Source organism: Hyla sarda, chromosome 4 (genome assembly GCF_029499605.1).
Source record: "Hyla sarda isolate aHylSar1 chromosome 4, aHylSar1.hap1, whole genome shotgun sequence".
Lineage (NCBI taxonomy): Eukaryota > Metazoa > Chordata > Amphibia > Anura > Hylidae > Hyla > Hyla sarda.
The window spans coordinates 49,126,560-49,144,128 of record NC_079192.1 but is presented as its reverse complement, the minus strand read 5'-3'; the positions used below and the strand labels follow the sequence as shown (position 1 = coordinate 49,144,128).

General features: G+C 45.7%; 1 protein-coding gene across 2 annotated transcripts in view; it reads left to right on the top strand.

The window, feature by feature from the left end:
• The window catches only part of LOC130367883 (A-kinase anchor protein 8-like), a 54,630-nt gene that overhangs the window by 21,979 nt on the left and 15,082 nt on the right, over nucleotides 1-17,569 (top strand). For both annotated transcript variants that reach the window (XM_056570840.1, XM_056570839.1), the window contains exon 7: nucleotides 5,997-6,069. In XM_056570840.1, coding sequence (XP_056426815.1) covers nucleotides 5,997-6,069 — 73 coding nt within the window. The remainder of the gene's footprint in view (nucleotides 1-5,996; nucleotides 6,070-17,569) is intronic.

Here is a 17,569-nt window from a genome sequence, read left to right as displayed (position 1 = left end):
CCATCCTTCCCTGCTTCTGAACCAGCTTGGACCTGGCTGGACTCGCTTCTCCTCAACCTGCGCTCAGCGCTACCTCCCTGCGGTCATCTTGCGCTGCTGTCTTCTCCAGCCGGACCCTTCAAGACTGGACACAGGATCCTGGGTGAGATCATTCCTTGTCTGTATGACTTATTAGTGTCTACTCATGTGAAGTGTCCTTTTGCTGTGCTCGTTGGGCACCTCAAGTTGTCAGCCCACACACTGAATTTGACGAGCTGTTAGAGACTACCTGGAAGCATCCTGATAATCTCTTCCATGGGACTAAGAAGCTTTGGGCTCTTTCTCTTCCCTCAGGACCTGGTTACAAAGTGGTCTTCATCTCCTACAGTGGACCCTCCTGTATCTCGGCTGTCTAAATCCACTACCCTGCCGCTGCCTGATGCAGCCTCCTTTTTAAGAATCCCTCAGATAAGCACATTTGGTGAAATTCGCCTTTGAAGCTGCAGGCTCAACTTTGGCACTAGCTTTTGCCTCTACTTATCCAAAGCCCTCTCAGTTTGGGCCAGTCAATTGTGCCAAGAGATTTTAGCAGGTGCCTCCCCCGGCGATTTGGCAGATCTAGCAAATTGTTACTGCAGGGGACTACCTCTGCTCAGGCTCCTTAGAGTTGGCTCGCTGTGCTGCCTTTTCCTCGGGCAATCTAGTGGCTCTTCGGCACTCCATGTGACTTAAGGCTTAGAATGCTGATGCGGCCTCTAAGCGTTCCCTTACTGAACTTCTTTCCTGGGCTCTCGTCTGCGCCGCTCGGACTTGCAGCGGAAGACTTCCTTTCGTTTCTCTGGCTGCTCGGACAAAACAGCGGCCTCACATAATAGGAGGGTTCCGTCTTTCAAGTCCCTCCCCTCCTAGAAATCGGGGCCCCGTTCCAACTGCCCCTCTTCCAAATCCGGAACCCGCAAGCCTCTCACTGCCTGAGGGTGTGCCCCATCAGAGTCTTCTCCTCGGGTGGGTGTTTGGCTGGAACACGTTCAGGATGCTTGGCTTCGAGATGTCGTGTCCCAGGGCTATCGAATAGAATTCTCTGCTATTCCCCGGGATAGTTTTTTCCGGTTCCCCCCCCCCCCCCCCGGTAATAACTCAATTATGAATTATGGTGATACAAATTATTATGAAAAATTTTAATGATTAAAAATATCAAAATTATGACCTGGTGAATTGTAGACAAAGCTAATCAATACAATTCACATCTGAGTCTGACTATTTCCTCAGATATCAACAAGTTTTTTATGATGGGATGACAGTAATGCTTAAGGATGTAGTTTTGCAATATACAATAATACACAGGTATTATAAAGTATTCAGATTTATTGGTTATAAGATTATAAACATAAATGAGTAATAAACACAATGATATATGCAAATGAATATCAATTAGATATTAGTAAACAGTACAAGATTGTTAATGGACTACATTTAGTAGAACACTACATGTGAGTAGTTAGAAACTTGTTACAATAAACAAATCTACTAGGTTAGAAATATCATAAGAAAAAGGTTACATATCACTCTATTCAGAGGAACCTCATGATATTAAGATGGGCAATATCTAATCAATAGACATCAATATGGAATGCTAGATACATTCTCCACCCCCTTCTAACCACTACAAATCACATGACTCCATGAATGGGGAAATCCCCCCCCCTCCCCCCAATCTGGACTATTTTTCGATACATTATCTTTGGTAAGACATTAAGACAATTAGCAGATATATATGATCTTGCTCTATATTTTAGGAGGAAGAACTTGAAACAAGTTTCCTTTGTGGGAAATATTGTTATAACACTTAGCTTGGAGAGTAGGAATTCTATCAATAAGTATAAGCAATTATTTAATGCTTTGGTAGATTGAGTCTTGATTCTTCTGCAGGTAGAATGAAATCTCATAATATCCTAAAACTATAATCTCAATATCGAGATAATTAATTATTTTATTTAATTATATTAGTCGCCAATCTAAATGGTATAATTCCATCCACATTATCCAAATTAGTCTTAATTAAATAGAATACCATTTTTGTGTCTCTTAACAAAACGTTGTATGAACCTTTCTTCTGCTCTGAGGAACACTGAACGGTCCATCTCATAATCAGGGACAGCCATTGGGTCGGTACCATGTGATCAGTCCGGCATCTGGAATCTCGCATGGCTTCCAATGCCATCCATCTTGTGGACCTCTTCCCTTTTTGTCTTTGTGTTCTCAGTTAGAGCAGTTCAGACTTCAGTATCAGCTTTCAGTCTCTCAGCTCCAGAGAGCGTCTTCCTAACATCTGGTTTACCAGACTTTTTAATTAGTTAGACACACCCTCCTAAATTGGAATTCCCCAATGAATGTAGGTTGGACGTGTACATATGGTAATGACTATGACATCACTTTACTACCCAGAATGCATTGAGCATTTCACCGATAATGCCTTTCCTGTCAGTGTAATGTCACCTACCCATACACTAGGGGTTGCTATTGCATAAGCAATTAGCATTATTACCATTAAGGGTTAACTGTCAATAATTGGTCTTATACCCAAATTCCAGACTTTGACAAATGGACCAATAATTAACAGACATGTCTTACTTTTGACATCTCAAGTAAGCAAACCCTGGATTCTTATAGACAGAGAGTCTCTAATTAGACATTTGGATTTATTGGAAAGATAAGAATCATGGAGGTCGTTATCTCACCCCCACCCCCCCTTATCAGTCTCTTGTCTACACCATAAAGAAGCTTGAATATACAAGCAGCATTGTACTCCCAGACTGGCATTTATACAGAGAAGGATTTTAGGTGAAACTCAGAAATTGGCCTACTGATGTTCTTATACTATAAAGCATATTTAACATAGTGATTCATTTTTGGGGTTCACAATCAGCTGTAATTCGCACGACAGTTCTCCCACTCTTGCTACAGCTTTTCAGGTGGCCCTTTGCACCCTCCTGTCCCAGGGAGTGATCGTGTCGGTCCCTCCGTGGGAACGGTTTTTGGGGTTCTACTCCAGTCTCTTCGTAGTTCCCAAGAGAGCACTGTCTTTGAAGCTTCTAAACCGTTATGTACTGCTACTGCATTTCCGGATGGAATCTCCTCCGCCTACTTGCACATCCCCTATCTTTCCTGCCCCACCAAAGTTTTTTTTTTTTCAGGTTTGTGGTTTCTGCGTGTCATTTTCAGTTTGTCGCCCTGCCCTTCAGCCTGGCGACTGTGCTCCGAGTCTTCACGAAGACGCTAGCGGCAGTGGTGGCTCTCCTCCACTCTCGGGGTGTATCGGTTCTCCTCTATCTAGACGACCTACTCATCAAGGCGCCCTCCCTTGAGCAGAACCGGGCCAGTCTCAACATTACTCTGCAGGCCCTTTGCAGTTTCGGTTGGATCATCAGCCGCAAGAAATCCAACCTGTCTCCCTCTCATACCCTGACTTTTCTCTGGATCATTGACGCGGCGGCTCGCCTCACTCTTCCTGAGGACAAGCTCCGGGAGCTGTTGTCTGGGGTTTGCTTGCTTCGGTTGCCAGGTCCAATTCCTGTCTGGGCCTGCATGTCTTTCTGGGCAAGATGTTGGCTTCCGTGGAGGCAGTTCCGTTCGCCCAATTTTGGTATCGTCCTCTCCAGTGGACCATTCCTCCTCAGTTGGACAAATCCCCCTCGTCTTTTCACCACGGGCTCCGACTTCAGCTCAAAGTTTGCTGCTCCCTCCTTTGGTGGCTTCGGTCTCCTCTCCTCCGGGCAAGTTGCTCCTTCCTGCCTCTCCATTGGCATGTTCTGACCACGGACGCGAGTCTCCTCGGCTGGGGAGGTGTTTTTCGGGATGAAGCGGTCCAAGGCCATTGGACCCTGTCGGAGTCTGGTCTCCCCCATCAATTTTTTGGAGCTCCGTGCGATCTCCCTGTGTCTTCACTGGAGTCACCTGCTGCAGGGTCTTCTGGTACGGGTGCAGACTGACAACGCCATAGCATACATCAATCGCCAAGCCGGCACTTGCAGCTCGGCGGCCATGAAGGAAGTGTCAAAGAACTTCTCTTGGGCGGAAATTCATGTTCCAGCCATATCGGCAGTTCACATTCCCCAGCTGGGCTTGGTCCGGGCGGTTTGAACTGATTTGTCGATCACTTCCTCCTTCCAGTGGTGTGACTGTTAGTTTATGCTTCCTGTGGGCGGTGTAAGGGGCTTCCTGCTTCCAAGGCCATTATCTCTCGGTGGATACGCTCCGCCATTTCGGAGGCGTATCGTTGCAAGGGTCAGATACCCCCTTTCGAGTGACTGCTCACTCCACCCGCACGGTGGGGGCCTTGGGGCTTCAGTGCTGCAGGATTGCAAGGCGGCTACTTGGTCGTCTCTGCATACTTTTGCCAAGTTTTACTGTGTGCATACCTTTGCGTCCTCCGGTGCAGGGTTTTGCAGGAGGTAGTCCTGCTGTCCATCTGAGTTCTTTTCTGGCTGGTATGTTTTTTCCCCTCCCAGGGACTGCTTTAGGACGTCTCGTGGTCCTGTGTCCCCTAATGAAGCGCTCGAGAAGAAAAGCGCTCGTAAAATATCTTTCTTGGAGCTTCTATTGGGGGACACAGCACCCGCCCATTGGTTTGTTCATGACCAGCCAGTTTTCTGGTGCTGTGGTGCAGGGGTGTTTTTTCGTGATCAGTCCCCCCCCTTGTCTGGGTTTTTCTTTGTGCTGTTCTTTCTTGGTCAGTTCTCCTTCTGCTTTGGGAGGGACGAAGTCAGGAGGCGGGTATATCCTGCCATGAGGAGCAGACCTTCTTCTGATTTGAAAAATGTATGTATTGTATGTGGGCGGGGCATCTATATGGGTGTGAATTACACATGGGTGGGTGCATGGTGGGCCCCATGATCCTCTATTGCCTGGGTGCCCCATGGGCTGTCAGTCCACCCCTGACAGGTTCCCTTTAAGATTGTAGTGGCTGTCTTCATTGTTGGGGCAACAGACATGGCTGTCAGTCCCTGAGCAGGATCACTCACTGGACTCATCTCTATGGAAGATTAGGAGAACGGCACATACTGATACATTCTGTACTGCAAGTGAAATTGGATCCCACCTGCCAAGCCTAGGGCATCAAACAGTCTACTATAAAACCATCAGAAGGTGCTTCTAAGACGGGAGATGTATCCATACCTGTGCAGTGGAAAAGTTGACCACAGACCATTCAGAAAATGAAAGAAGCGATCTGGTTACCATGGGCAAATGGTGACCTTTTCCTTTTCAGATTTTGATTCTCCCCCATTGGATACAAGCCAGATAACCAGCAACAAGTGTTCCATTGAATCCACCACGGTCAAAGGCTATCATGGTGCAGAGCAAGACTGCAATGGGAGCTGGAATGGAGGTCTATCCTCTTCAGAGATTAGCCCCGCTTTTGTCTCGGACTCAGTGATAGCTGGAGACTATCACACCAGTCCTATTCCTGATATTACGGTGTGGGGAGGCATACTATATGGTAACCAGACCCCTCTAGTACACAAACAGCTCAGCGTTCCGTTATTGTGCACACTGGATATTTCTCTATGGTGCGCTGTGCACCTATATTTTTAGTATTTTAGTGCTTAGATTAAAGGTGTATTCCAGTCCTGAGCGTTCAGAACAAAATGTTTCGGATGCTTAGAACCTGCATTGGGGCTCGTGACGTCACTGCCCTGCCCCTTCGTGACTTTGCGTCCCGCCCTCTCAATGCAAGTCTATGGGAGGGGGCATTGGGGGGGGGGGGGCATGAAGTCACGAAGGGGTGGGGCCGTGGTGTCACGAGCCCCGACGTCGTATTTGAGCATTTGGAACATTTTGTTCAAAACGCTTAGCACCGGAGTACCCCTTTTAAAAGCCTCAGAGAAGTCTCAGAATTGTTTTTTGCTGCTCAGTTTTCTGTTCCTGATTTTTGAAGTTTCCACACTGCCTGAGCCATCTTATTTCACCTTTTTGACTACTTTTATTTATATATATAATTTTTTTTTATTTCCCTACAGAACATACACAGTCATCTAGCATGAAGCACAGAGAGACCCAGAAGGAATTCATGGAACGCACTTTGCCAAATAGGTATGTGGTTCAGAGTGTATTGGAAAAAAAATGTATAACACGTACAGTATACTATGTAGGGATAACTAAATAGATTTTTAACCCCTTAACGATGCAGGACGTAAATGTACGTCCTGGTGTGGTGGTACTTAACGCACCAGGACGTACATTTACGTCCTATACATAACAGCGAGCATCGGAGTGATGCTCGGGTCATGAGCGGCAGGTCCCGGCTGCTGATAGCAGCCAGGGACCCGCCGGTAATGGACGACTACCGCGATCGCACCACAAATGGGATCGCAAAGAAGTCTGGGCAGGATTGCTACACGTGTCCAAGACCTTAACCATCACTAAGGCCCAAGAACCAGGAGGGCCGACCTAGAAAAGAAGGCACACCACAGCATCCTGGGATAGTGTCGATGGTGCCGAATACCAGGAGACTAACCGGCCTTGAGTGGGCTCTGTAAGAGTGAAACTGAAAAAGAGTTAGAAATCTGCCATATCTGCTGTGTGGTGAGGAGTGTATCTTTCAACTTGCACATAGAGGGTTCACTGCTACAAGTTTAAACAGACTTTAACCTTTTTTTTTTTCTCTCTCTCTCCTCACTCTGCCTGTAGGGGGAGGGGTAGAGTCGACACAGGTATATACATTTTAGGCTGGCACTCAGTTTGTGAGCGTGCTCTGTTTTGAGTGGGCTCTGTAAGAGTGAAACTGAAAGTTAGAAATCTGAGAGTTTGAAAGCAGGAGTTTGAGATCGCTGTGAGTGTTACTTTGCTTACAATGTAGAGACTTTAACTCGAGAAGGTCTACTAAATCCCCATAACTAGTATGGCCTCCAAGGTTGGAAAATGTTGTCCGGTGTACATCCTGTTCAATGTATGCAATCCTTGAAAAGCAGTTTGAGGGTGCATATTGTTGTGCGAGATGTGTGCTAGTTGTTCGTCTGGAGGCCCAGATCCTGCATCTAGAGGAGCGACCGGCAACATTGAGAAGCATTAACAACATGGAGAGAAGTCTCCTGCTCACTGAGCAAGTACGCTCTGGGGTAGAGGTGGGGGAGGATAGTGGGTCAGAGGTTCAGGACAGTCAGGCAGTTAGCTGGGTTACAGTTAGAAAACAGGGTAGAGGGAAAAGTGTCAAGGAGGCTAGTCCTGAACTGGCACACCCCAACAAGTTTGCCCTGTTGGCGGATGAGGGGGATGCCATTTCAGAGCTAGCCGTACTGCAGCAGGACTCTGCCTCTGACCGCCAGGGGGGGTGTCTGCTCCAGAAAGGAGGGAGGGAGGAGTGCAGGGCAGGCCAGACAGGTACTGGTAGTGGGGGGACGCAATTATTAGGGGGACAGACAGGGCGATCTGTCACAAAGACCGGGATCGCTGAAAAGTGTCTTCCGGGCGCTCCAGTTCGGCACATCGCGGATCGGGTTGACAGGTTGCTGGGTGGGGCTAGAGAAGACCCAGCAGTCATGGTACATATTGGCACCAATGACAAAGTAAGAGGTAGGTGTAGTGTCCTTCAAAATTATTTAAGGGGCTTAGGCCGCAAGCTTAAGGCAAGGACCTCCAAGGTAATATATTCTGAAATTACCTGTACCCTGAGCTACATCAGAGAGGCAGTGGGAGATTAGGGAGGTAAACAAGTGGCTCAGAAGCTGGTGTAGGAAGGAGGGGTTTGAGTTCATGGAGAACTGGGCTGACTTTGTTTTCGGTTACCGCCTCTACCGTAGGGACGGGCTGCACCTCAATGGAGAGGGTGCAACTGTGCTCAGGGAGAAGATGGCTAGAAAGGTGGAGGAGTGTTTAAACTAGGGATTGGGGGGAGGGAACCTATAACATAGAGGGGGAAGACAGTGTAGATAGAGAGGGGGGACTGAGTAATGTACCTGGGGGTGGAGCGGAGGGGGGGGGGGTTATAATAGTTAATAGGGATAGGCTTCATAGGAAGAAAAAACATACACCACTGAATTGCATGATGAATTAATGCCAGAAGTCTGTCCAGTAAAACTGACTAACTGGAGTGGTTGATGTCTGAGGAAAATTATGACATAGCGGGTATAACAGAGACTTGGTTGGATGATAGCTGTGACTGGGGGGTCAACATACAGGGTTATAGTCTATTCAGCGAGGATCGGACAAAACGGAAAGGGGGAGGAGTTTGTCTGTATGTGAAATCAAATCTGAAGGCCGCACTGCGGGAGGATATATGGGAGGGAAATTATATTATGGAGTCATTATGGGTAGAAATATATGGAGATAAAAAAAAATCTGATAGGGGTTTGTTATAAGCCACCAAACATAATGGAAGAAGCAGAAGATCAATTAATGAGGCAAATAAAGCAGCAAATCAAAATGAGCTGATAATAATGGGGGAATTTAACTATCCTGATATAAACTGGGAGACGAAGACCTGTGAATCTCATAAAGGAAACAGGTTTCTGACTATAACTAAAGACAGTTATCTGTCCCAAATGGTGCAGAGCCCGACCAGAGGGGGCGCCCTACTAGACTTAATATTAACCAACAGACCTGACAGAGTAACGAATGTGCAGGTAAAAGGACACCTGGGAAATAGTGATCATAATATAATACATTATAACCTATTCTTCAATAAGGGAATCTCTCGAGGGGTCACAAAAACAATGAACTTTAGGAAGGCAAAGTTTCTTCAGCGCAGAGAAGCCCTTAAAGGGGTTGTGCGCGGCCCTGACTTTTGGAGCTCCGCTCACAGCGTCCGTAAGTTCGTTACTCCGAACGCTGTGTGTGGGCTTCCGTGTTCGCGGCCGCCGGGCGCCCGGCCCCTCGTGACGACCGCTGTCACACCCCCTTCTCATAGACTTTGGTAGAGGGGGCGGGCGAGACGTCACGGCCACGAACACGGAAGCCCGCACACAGCGTTCGGAGTAATGAACTTCCGGATGCTGTGAGCGGAGCTCTGAAAGTCGGGGCAGCGCACAACCCCTTTAACAAAAGAAAATGGGATATTGTCCTCAAAAACAAGAATACTGACACTAAATGGGAGACTTTTAAAGATATCTTAAATTATCACTGTAAAAAATATATACCTTTTATGGGAATAAAAGGGTCAGAAATAAAAGAAAACCAATATGGATGAATAAAAACATTAAAGGGGCAATTAAGGACAAAAATAAAGCATTTAAAATACTAATACAAATATGTAAAAAAACAGATAAGCCGCAAAAATAGACAGACTCATTGCCAAAGAGAGTAAAGCTAACCCCAAAATGTTTTTTAACTATATAAATAGCAAAAAGGTCAAAAATGAAATTGTGGGCCCCTTAAAAAATGGAGAAATTGTAAACGGGGATCAGGAAAAAGCAAATATATTAAACAAATTCTTCTCCACTGTGTTCACCGAGGAAAATGAAATGCCAGGTGAAATACAGTGTGATAAGGTAAACTCCCCAGTACAGGTCACCTGTCTAACCCAGGAAGAAGTACAGTGCTGCCTACAAAAAATCAAAACAGACAAATCACCAGGTCCAGATGGCATTCACCCCCGTGTTCTAAAGGAATTAAGTAATGTTATAAACAGACCCCTATTTTTAATATTCTGGGACTCGATAGTAACAGGGACTGTTCCCCAGGACTGGCGCATAGCAAATGTGGTGCCAATATTTAAAAAGGGAACAAAAGGTGACCCAGGGAATTATAGGCCTGTTCGTTTAACCTCCGTTGTATGTAAATTGTTTGAGAGTTTTCAAAGAGATGCTATTTTGGAGTATCTTAATAAAAATATATGTATGACCCCATATCGGCATGGCTTTATGAGGGATCGGTCCTGTCAAACTAACCCGATCAGCTTCTATGAGGAGGTGAGCTCCAGACTGGACCAGGGGCAATCGCTAGATGTTGTATATCTGGATTTTTCCAAAGCATTTGAAACTGTGCCTCATAAAAGGTTGGAGCATAAAATGAGAAGGATTGGGCTGGTGGAGAATATGTCTAAGTGGGTAAGTAACTGGCTCAGTGATAGGAAACAGAGGGTGGTTATTAATAGTACTTTATTCTGATTGGGTGACTTTTACTAGTGGGGTACCACAGGGGTCTGTCTTGGGTCCTGTTTTGTTTAATATATTTATTAATGACCTTGTAGAGGGGTTGAATAGTCAAGTAGCAATCTTTGCCGATGATACTAAACTCTGTAAAGCGGTAAACACTATAGAGGACAGTGCACTGTTAGAAATGGATCTGAATAGTTTGGAGGGTTGGGCTGGGAAGTGGCAAATGAGGTTCAACACTGATAAATGTAAGGTAATGCACATGGGGAGGTAAAATCCGGGCTGGGGTTATGTATTAAATGGGAGAACACTTGGGACTACTGACATGGAAAAGGACTTAGGAGTCCTTGTTAACAGTAAATTTTGCTGTAGTCACCAGTGTCGGGCAGCTGCTGCCAAGGCTAATAAAATCATGGGGTGCATCAATAGGGGCATAGATGCCCACGATAAGGAAATAATTCTACCGCTGTACAAATCACTAGTCAGACCACACATAGAATACTGTGTACAGTACTGGGCACCAGTGTACAAGAAAGATGAAGTGGAGCTGGAGAGGGTTCAAAGACGGGTGACCAGAGTAATACGGGGAATGGGAGGACTACAATACCCAGAAATATTATCAGAATTAGGGTTATTTAGTTTAGAAAAAAGAAGGCTTAGGGGAGACCTAATAACTATGTATAAATATATCAGGGGACAGTACAGAGATCTCTCCCATGATCTATTTATACCCAGGACTGTATCTATAACAAGGAGGCATCCTCTTCGTTTAGAGGAAAGAAGGTTTCTACACAAGCACAGATGGGGATTCTTTACTGTAAGAGCAGTGAGATTGTGGAATTCTCTGCCTGAGGAGGTGGTCATAGTGAACTGTCAAAATGGGTCTGGATGCATTCTTGGAGAGTAATAACATCGCTGGTTATGTATATTAGATTTATAGGGACAGAACGTTGATCTAGGGATTTATTCTGATGCCATATTTGGAGTTGGGAAGGAATTTTTACCTCTAGTATGAGTTTTTTTTTTTGTTTTTTTTTTTGCCTTCCTCTGGATCAACTCAGTAGGGGCTCATTAGGAATATAGGTTGAACTTGTGGTTGAACTCTGGTCTTTTTTTTCAACCTCATGAACTATGTTACTATGGACCCCAGTGGTCCGAGCAGACCAGGTCACCCTGAAGCAACATCCGGCCAGGACACTGGAACGGAGGGGGAACAACAGAGAACCCAGCATGGCACAGGAAGGTAATTCCAGACACAGTGGTGTCAGTGTAGGGCAACTGACACTGTCAAAGGGGAGGATGACCACACACTCCAGAGAGATTGCGCCAAGGAAGGAGGAGAGCAATTGAAGGACCCCAACAACAGGCTGTGGCTAGACCGGCTGTCATCAAGCCATACATGAGTGCATAAACTCAGCTAACAGAGGAGAGTGTCAAGGCTGCATGAGCAGCAGTAGACAACCAAGAAACCGGAAGAGAGCCAAGCTGCAATAGTGGGCAAAAGCACACAAATATAGACAGTGAAAAGCTCATCTGAATGCTCACAGCCAAAAACCAAGGGCCCAGCTCTATACACCACCTATATAGTGGGAAGAGAGAGAATGCTCCATCCTGGTGGTACAAAGTGCTCAGTGAAATAGTCCCCCTATATGAAGGGAAAACAAGGGGTGGTCGAGAGGAAACCCATGCCCTGACCCAACAAGCTCCCTGATCCCTGTACCTCCTGAGGAGGAAGGGAGATGAAAAAGTGCGCCAGGCACAGTAGGAGCAGAGAAATGCTTCCCCTCGGCAACGGAGGAAAGTACTGGGTGTGTGGAGCCCCCAGGGACTCTGCTACAACACAACGAGGTATGGAGGAGCCAATGTGCGTCCCCAGAGGGATCGGAATCCTGGACCCTGGTGCTGGGCAAAGATACAAAGACATGACTATGAATGCAAGGAAGGAGCACGCACAGATACAATGCAACCAACAGCATTGAGAGGAACACCCCATCAGGGTGAAACCCTGGACAAGATGGATGCCAACGGAGTCAACCCGGTCGAGTCTAAGGCAACAGAGCAGGCGCCTGAGCCACCCTGCCCAGGAACACTGGAAGATACCTGGAGACATAAACCAGCTTGTGGCGTATTGCAGAGTGCTATGGAGCAACATGGGGAGACCCACTTGGAACTATGTCCAAGCAGTGGGTTACCTGCACGGCCGCATGCAGCAGGAAGTGTATGGTATTTTGATCCGACGTAGCAGTTAACTACGGAGACAGCCGTCTGTCTGACAGGTGGAGGATTGCTGAGCACAAAGGAACGCTCCTTCGAACCCTCCCATAGACTGTGGAGCACAGGAGTGCAGCCAAACTTATGGGCGACCTGGTGGTGTAGCAGACCATGCAGACTGACTGGCTGATTGGCAGCAGACCCTTGTGCCTGCAGGAACCCTCTGACAGTCCTCACCAACAGTGAGGTACTGGAAGCCACAGCTATGCACATGGCAGCCGAGAGATGGGGGACGGACATCAGTGGAAACTGCGCACAACAGTCTGGCGAAATGAGTGACCCTCCAGGCGCTTGTGATAAGGGGACACAGTCAGATAGGCAATAACTGTGCCCTTTTGACATGTGGAAAGGCAGTGAAGCCTAAAAGCCACGAATAGAATCCCCTTCACCCAGGGAGATCGGGGGAAATTTAGGAGCCGTGGATTGAATCCCCTACGCCCTGCATGGGGTCCACAGGACATGCCAGGTCACTCCACCGGACACCGCGCACTAGCACTAACAGAACTTCAGCCGCCGATACTTCAGCCCTTAGAGAAGTGACAGGCGGCAGAGAAAACCATGCAGACCACTGTCTGGCTTACTGGTATGGGTCCATGTAGACAACAGTTTATTTACAATTGATCACTCACGTGATCATTAGTACCCTATTTTTCCCATCCATTAACGAAGTATTAAAATGTAACTTTTATTCTTATTGCCACAATAAGAATAAAAGTTACGTTTTAATACTTAGTTAATGGATGGGAAAAATGGATACTAATGATCACGTGAGTGATCAATTGTGAATAAAGTTTTGAAATTAACCCTCCATCCATAGGTCCTAATTGTTTAAAAAAAAAAAAAAAAGTAGACAACAGGGCACTCCAGCAGTCACCTCGCACTAGCAATGGGGTACCGAAATCCAGCTGTGGACGCGGCAGTTGTGAGAGGAGTGACAGGTGAGACTACTGTCCGGCCTAATGAGAGCAGGTGCAATGAATGGCCACGCAGGGACACTTCCCTGGAGACCTCGCACTGGACGTGGGGATCCGGGACAGCAGCTGCCGATGTGGCAGCCTGTGGAGGAGGGAATATGTATGTACACAACAGGAACATCTGTGGACATGGCAAACATGTCATGACCAGCTGTGGTAGAGGAGAATCAGTCCTGACTGTAACCCCAGTATCTTCCAGGGAATGGTAAAATACCTGGCACGACCTGCCACAGCGAGTCACATGTCTCTTACAGAGTAAGAACCCTGGAGAAAGCAGGTATGCCAGAGGCATACCTCAACTGGAGATAAGACCAGGGGCCCCCCCGTAGACAGTCCCAGAAAAAAAGAGCCCAAACGGAAGCAAGCTTCGAAATCGGGCCACGTGCTCAAAAATCCAATTAACATATGGTCCCCAGCTAGGGGAGGGAGAGGGAGAGGACTCGCCCGTCTTCACATACTTGTCTAGAGATGTCTTCAGCCAACTTTTTAGTCACCTGCATCACGTCATGCTGAGACAGGTCGAGCCGGGAAATAGGGGGACCCGGATCCTTGGTACAACCCCAGGTGCTGGCCGTTGGCGGGAAGGGGTTAACTGTGCATACTTTTGTCTCGTGCCCCTTAGCTGCATATGGGGTAACAAGTAGTGCCATGCTCCTGAACCCCACCTGAAAAAAGGAGTAAAGAACCTAACTAAACAGCCATTACTGCCTCCTACTAACACTAGCTAAAACATATTACCTCACTTCCAGTGGGCGGGTATATCCTGCCAGGGAGGAGCCGACTTCTTTTTTTTTTTTCCTAGTGTCAGCGCCTCCTAGTGGCAAAATAAAGATAAGGTGTCATTTTTTTTACCGAAAAATACTGCGTAGAAATGGAACCCCCCAAAAGTTAGAACATGCTGTTTTTTCTTAAATTTTGTGAAACAATGATTTTTTTTTTTTTTTTTTTTTGTTTCACTGTAGATTTTTGGGGTGAGATGAGCGAACTTACAGTAAATTTGATTTGTCACGAACTTCTCAGTTCGACAGTTGAGGACTTATTCTGCGTAAATGAGTTCAGCTTTCAGGTGCTCCGGTGGGCTGGAAAAGGTGGATACAGTCTTAGGAAAGAGTCTCCTAGGACTGCATCCACCTTTTTCCGGTCCACGGGAGCACCTGAAAGCTGAACTAATTGACGCAGGATAAGTCATCAACTGCCGAGCCGATAAGTTCGTGACGAATTGAATTTACTGTAAGTTCGCTCATCTCTACTGATGTCATTACAAAGTACAATTGGTGGCACAAAAAATAAGCTATAATATGGGTCTGTAGGTGCAAAATTGAAAGGGTTATGATTTTTAACCCCTTAAGGACTCAGGGTTTTTCCGTTTTTGCACTTTCGTTTTTTCCTCCTTACCTTTTAAAAATCATAACCCTTTAAATTTTCCACCTAAAAATCCATATTATGGCTTATTTTTTGCGTCGCCAATTCTACTTTGCAGTGACATTAGTCATTTTACCCAAAAATGCACGGCGAAACGGGAAAAAAAATCATTGTGCGACAAAATCGAAAAAAAACGCCATTTTGTAACTTTTGGGGGCTTCCGTTTCTACGCAGTGCATATTTCGGTAAAAATTACACCTTATCATTATTCTGTAGGTCCATACGGTTAAAATGATACCCTACTTATATAGGTTTGATTTTGTCGTACTTCTGGAAAAAATCATAACTACATGCAGGAAAATTTATACGTTTAAAAATGTCATCTTCTGACCCCTATAACTTTTTTTTATTTTTCCACGTATGGGGCGGTATGAGGACTCATTTTTTTGCGCCGTGATCTGAAGTTTTTATTGGTATGATTTTTGTTTTGATCTGACTTTTTGATCACTTTTTATTCATTTTTTAATGTTATAAAAAGTTACCAAAATACGCTTTTTTGGACTTTGGAATTTTTTTGCGCGTACGCCATTGACCGTACGGCTTAATTAATGATATATTTTTATAGTTCGGACATTTACGCACGCGGCGATACCACCTATGTTTATTTATTTTTTTTTTTTTTACACTGTTTTATTTTTTTTATGGGAAAAGGGGGGTGATTCAAACTTTTATTAGGGAAGGGGTTAAATGACCTTTATTAACACTTTTTTTTTAACTTTTTTTTTGCAGTGTTATAGGTCCCATAGGGACCTATAACACTGCACACACTGATCTCTCATCCTGATCACAGGCGTGTATTAACACGCCTGTGATCAGCATTATCGGCGCTTGACTGCTCCTGCCTGGATCTCGGGCACGGAGCAGTCATTCGTCGATCGGACACCGAGGAGGCAGGTAAGAGCCCTCCCGGTGTCCGATCAGCTGTTCGGGACGCCGCGATTTCACCGCGGCGGTCCCGAACAGCCCGACTGAGCAGCCGGGATACTTTCAGTTTGACTTTAGAAGCGGCGGTCAGCTTTGACCGCCGCTTCTAAAGGGTTAATACCGCACATCGCCGCGATCGGCGATGTGTGGTATTAGCCGCGGGTCCCGGCCGTTGATTAGCACCGGGACCCACGCGATATGATGCGGGATCGCGACGCGATCCCGCTTCATATCGCGGGAGCCGGCGCAGGACGTAAATATACGTCCTGCGTCGTTAAGGGGTTAAAAGGTGAGGAGGAAAAAACGAAAGTGCAAAAATGGGGGCTAAAGATGCCCAGCCTGATATATATATATATATATATATATATATATATATATATATATATATATATATATATATATATATATATATTATAATATAAAAAACTTGCGCTTCCCCACTATGACTGCTACAGTTTCTGATGTGATCCTCTTCCTGGTGCTGGGGCTCAATCGTCATGTTGCCACTCAGAAAACCGCTGTGGCAATCGATTTGCTGAGCTGCCCTGTGATGCATAAGCCACCAGTACCAGAAAGAGGATTGTGCTGGAGGCTGGGAGCAGTGATTCCAAGGGAGTGTGAAAGGTAAGTAAAGTTTTATGTTTAATTTAAACTAATAATAAGCAATAGGCTGAGCATCTTTCTAGAAAAAAACACAACCTTCTGCCAAATAACCGCTTTATTACTGAATATCTTAAAGGCATCCTGACCTCTTCACCTGCACTTTAACCCTGTATATTGGGTTTAGTGCTGGTGAACCATCTGATAAAAATTAGGTATAATTGACACCAATCCGTGCTGCTCTTCAGGAAGTACAGGGTGTGTGGCTAAAAATTTCCACCTTAGTGCAATGGAGGCAGGAGTCGGGATACAGAGCTTCCCTTCCTCTGTTCTCTCTGCTCCTATATGCCCACCCACAGTGCACTCGCATGTTTGAAGGGCCCCCATGAATATTTCAGCTCTGTATACCGGCTCCTGACTCCATTGCTTAATGGAGGACATTTCCAAATTGGCAACAGAGCCTAATACCTGGTTTATCTTCAGAACGGCGGCACTAATCGGCGTACTTTCTCCTTTTAATATGTCTCACCTGCACTATAATCCTGTGTATTGGGTTTGAACCAGCTGTCAAATTCCCTTTAAAGGGGTACTCAGCCCTTAACATCTTATCCCCTATCCAAGGGATATAGGGTATAGGATGTCTGATCGCTGGGGTCCGGCTGCTGGGATCCACTGCGATGTCTGGCACGGCACCACAGTCATCCGGTACACGGAGCAAACTACACTCCGTGGCAGGTGAGGAGGCGTGATGGCTATGTACTAGTTGTCATGCCCTCTCCCATAGACCTGAATGGAAGGGCGTGGCTTGATGTGTTCAGAAATCTGTGGTGTTAGCCCGGAGATCGCCTGGGGTCCCAGCGGCCAGACTTTCCACTATGAAACATCTTATCCCCTTTTTTTTTTGGATAGGGTTGAGTTGTTTTGGGGCGTAGTACTACATTAACCAGAGTTGGTTCTGGTTAATGGGTTCTAGTTATACTGCCATCTTGTGTTTTTAGTTTCGGTATAATTTTTAGATATGAATTGCTTGGATCAGTATTTTTGCTTGACACTTGTTTTTTAGGTTATATTGTAATATAACCGTAATTGACTTTTTTTTTTTATGTTAAACTGTTTAGAGTTTTTGCCAGGATAATTATTATTATTATTATTTTTTTTTTTTTAAACCTACACTGCTCAGAAAAATAAAGGGAACACTTAGATAACACATCCTAGATCTGAATGAATGAACTAATCGTATGAAATACTTTCGTCTTTACATAGTTGAATGTCCTGACAACAAAATCACACAAGAATTATCAATGGAAATCA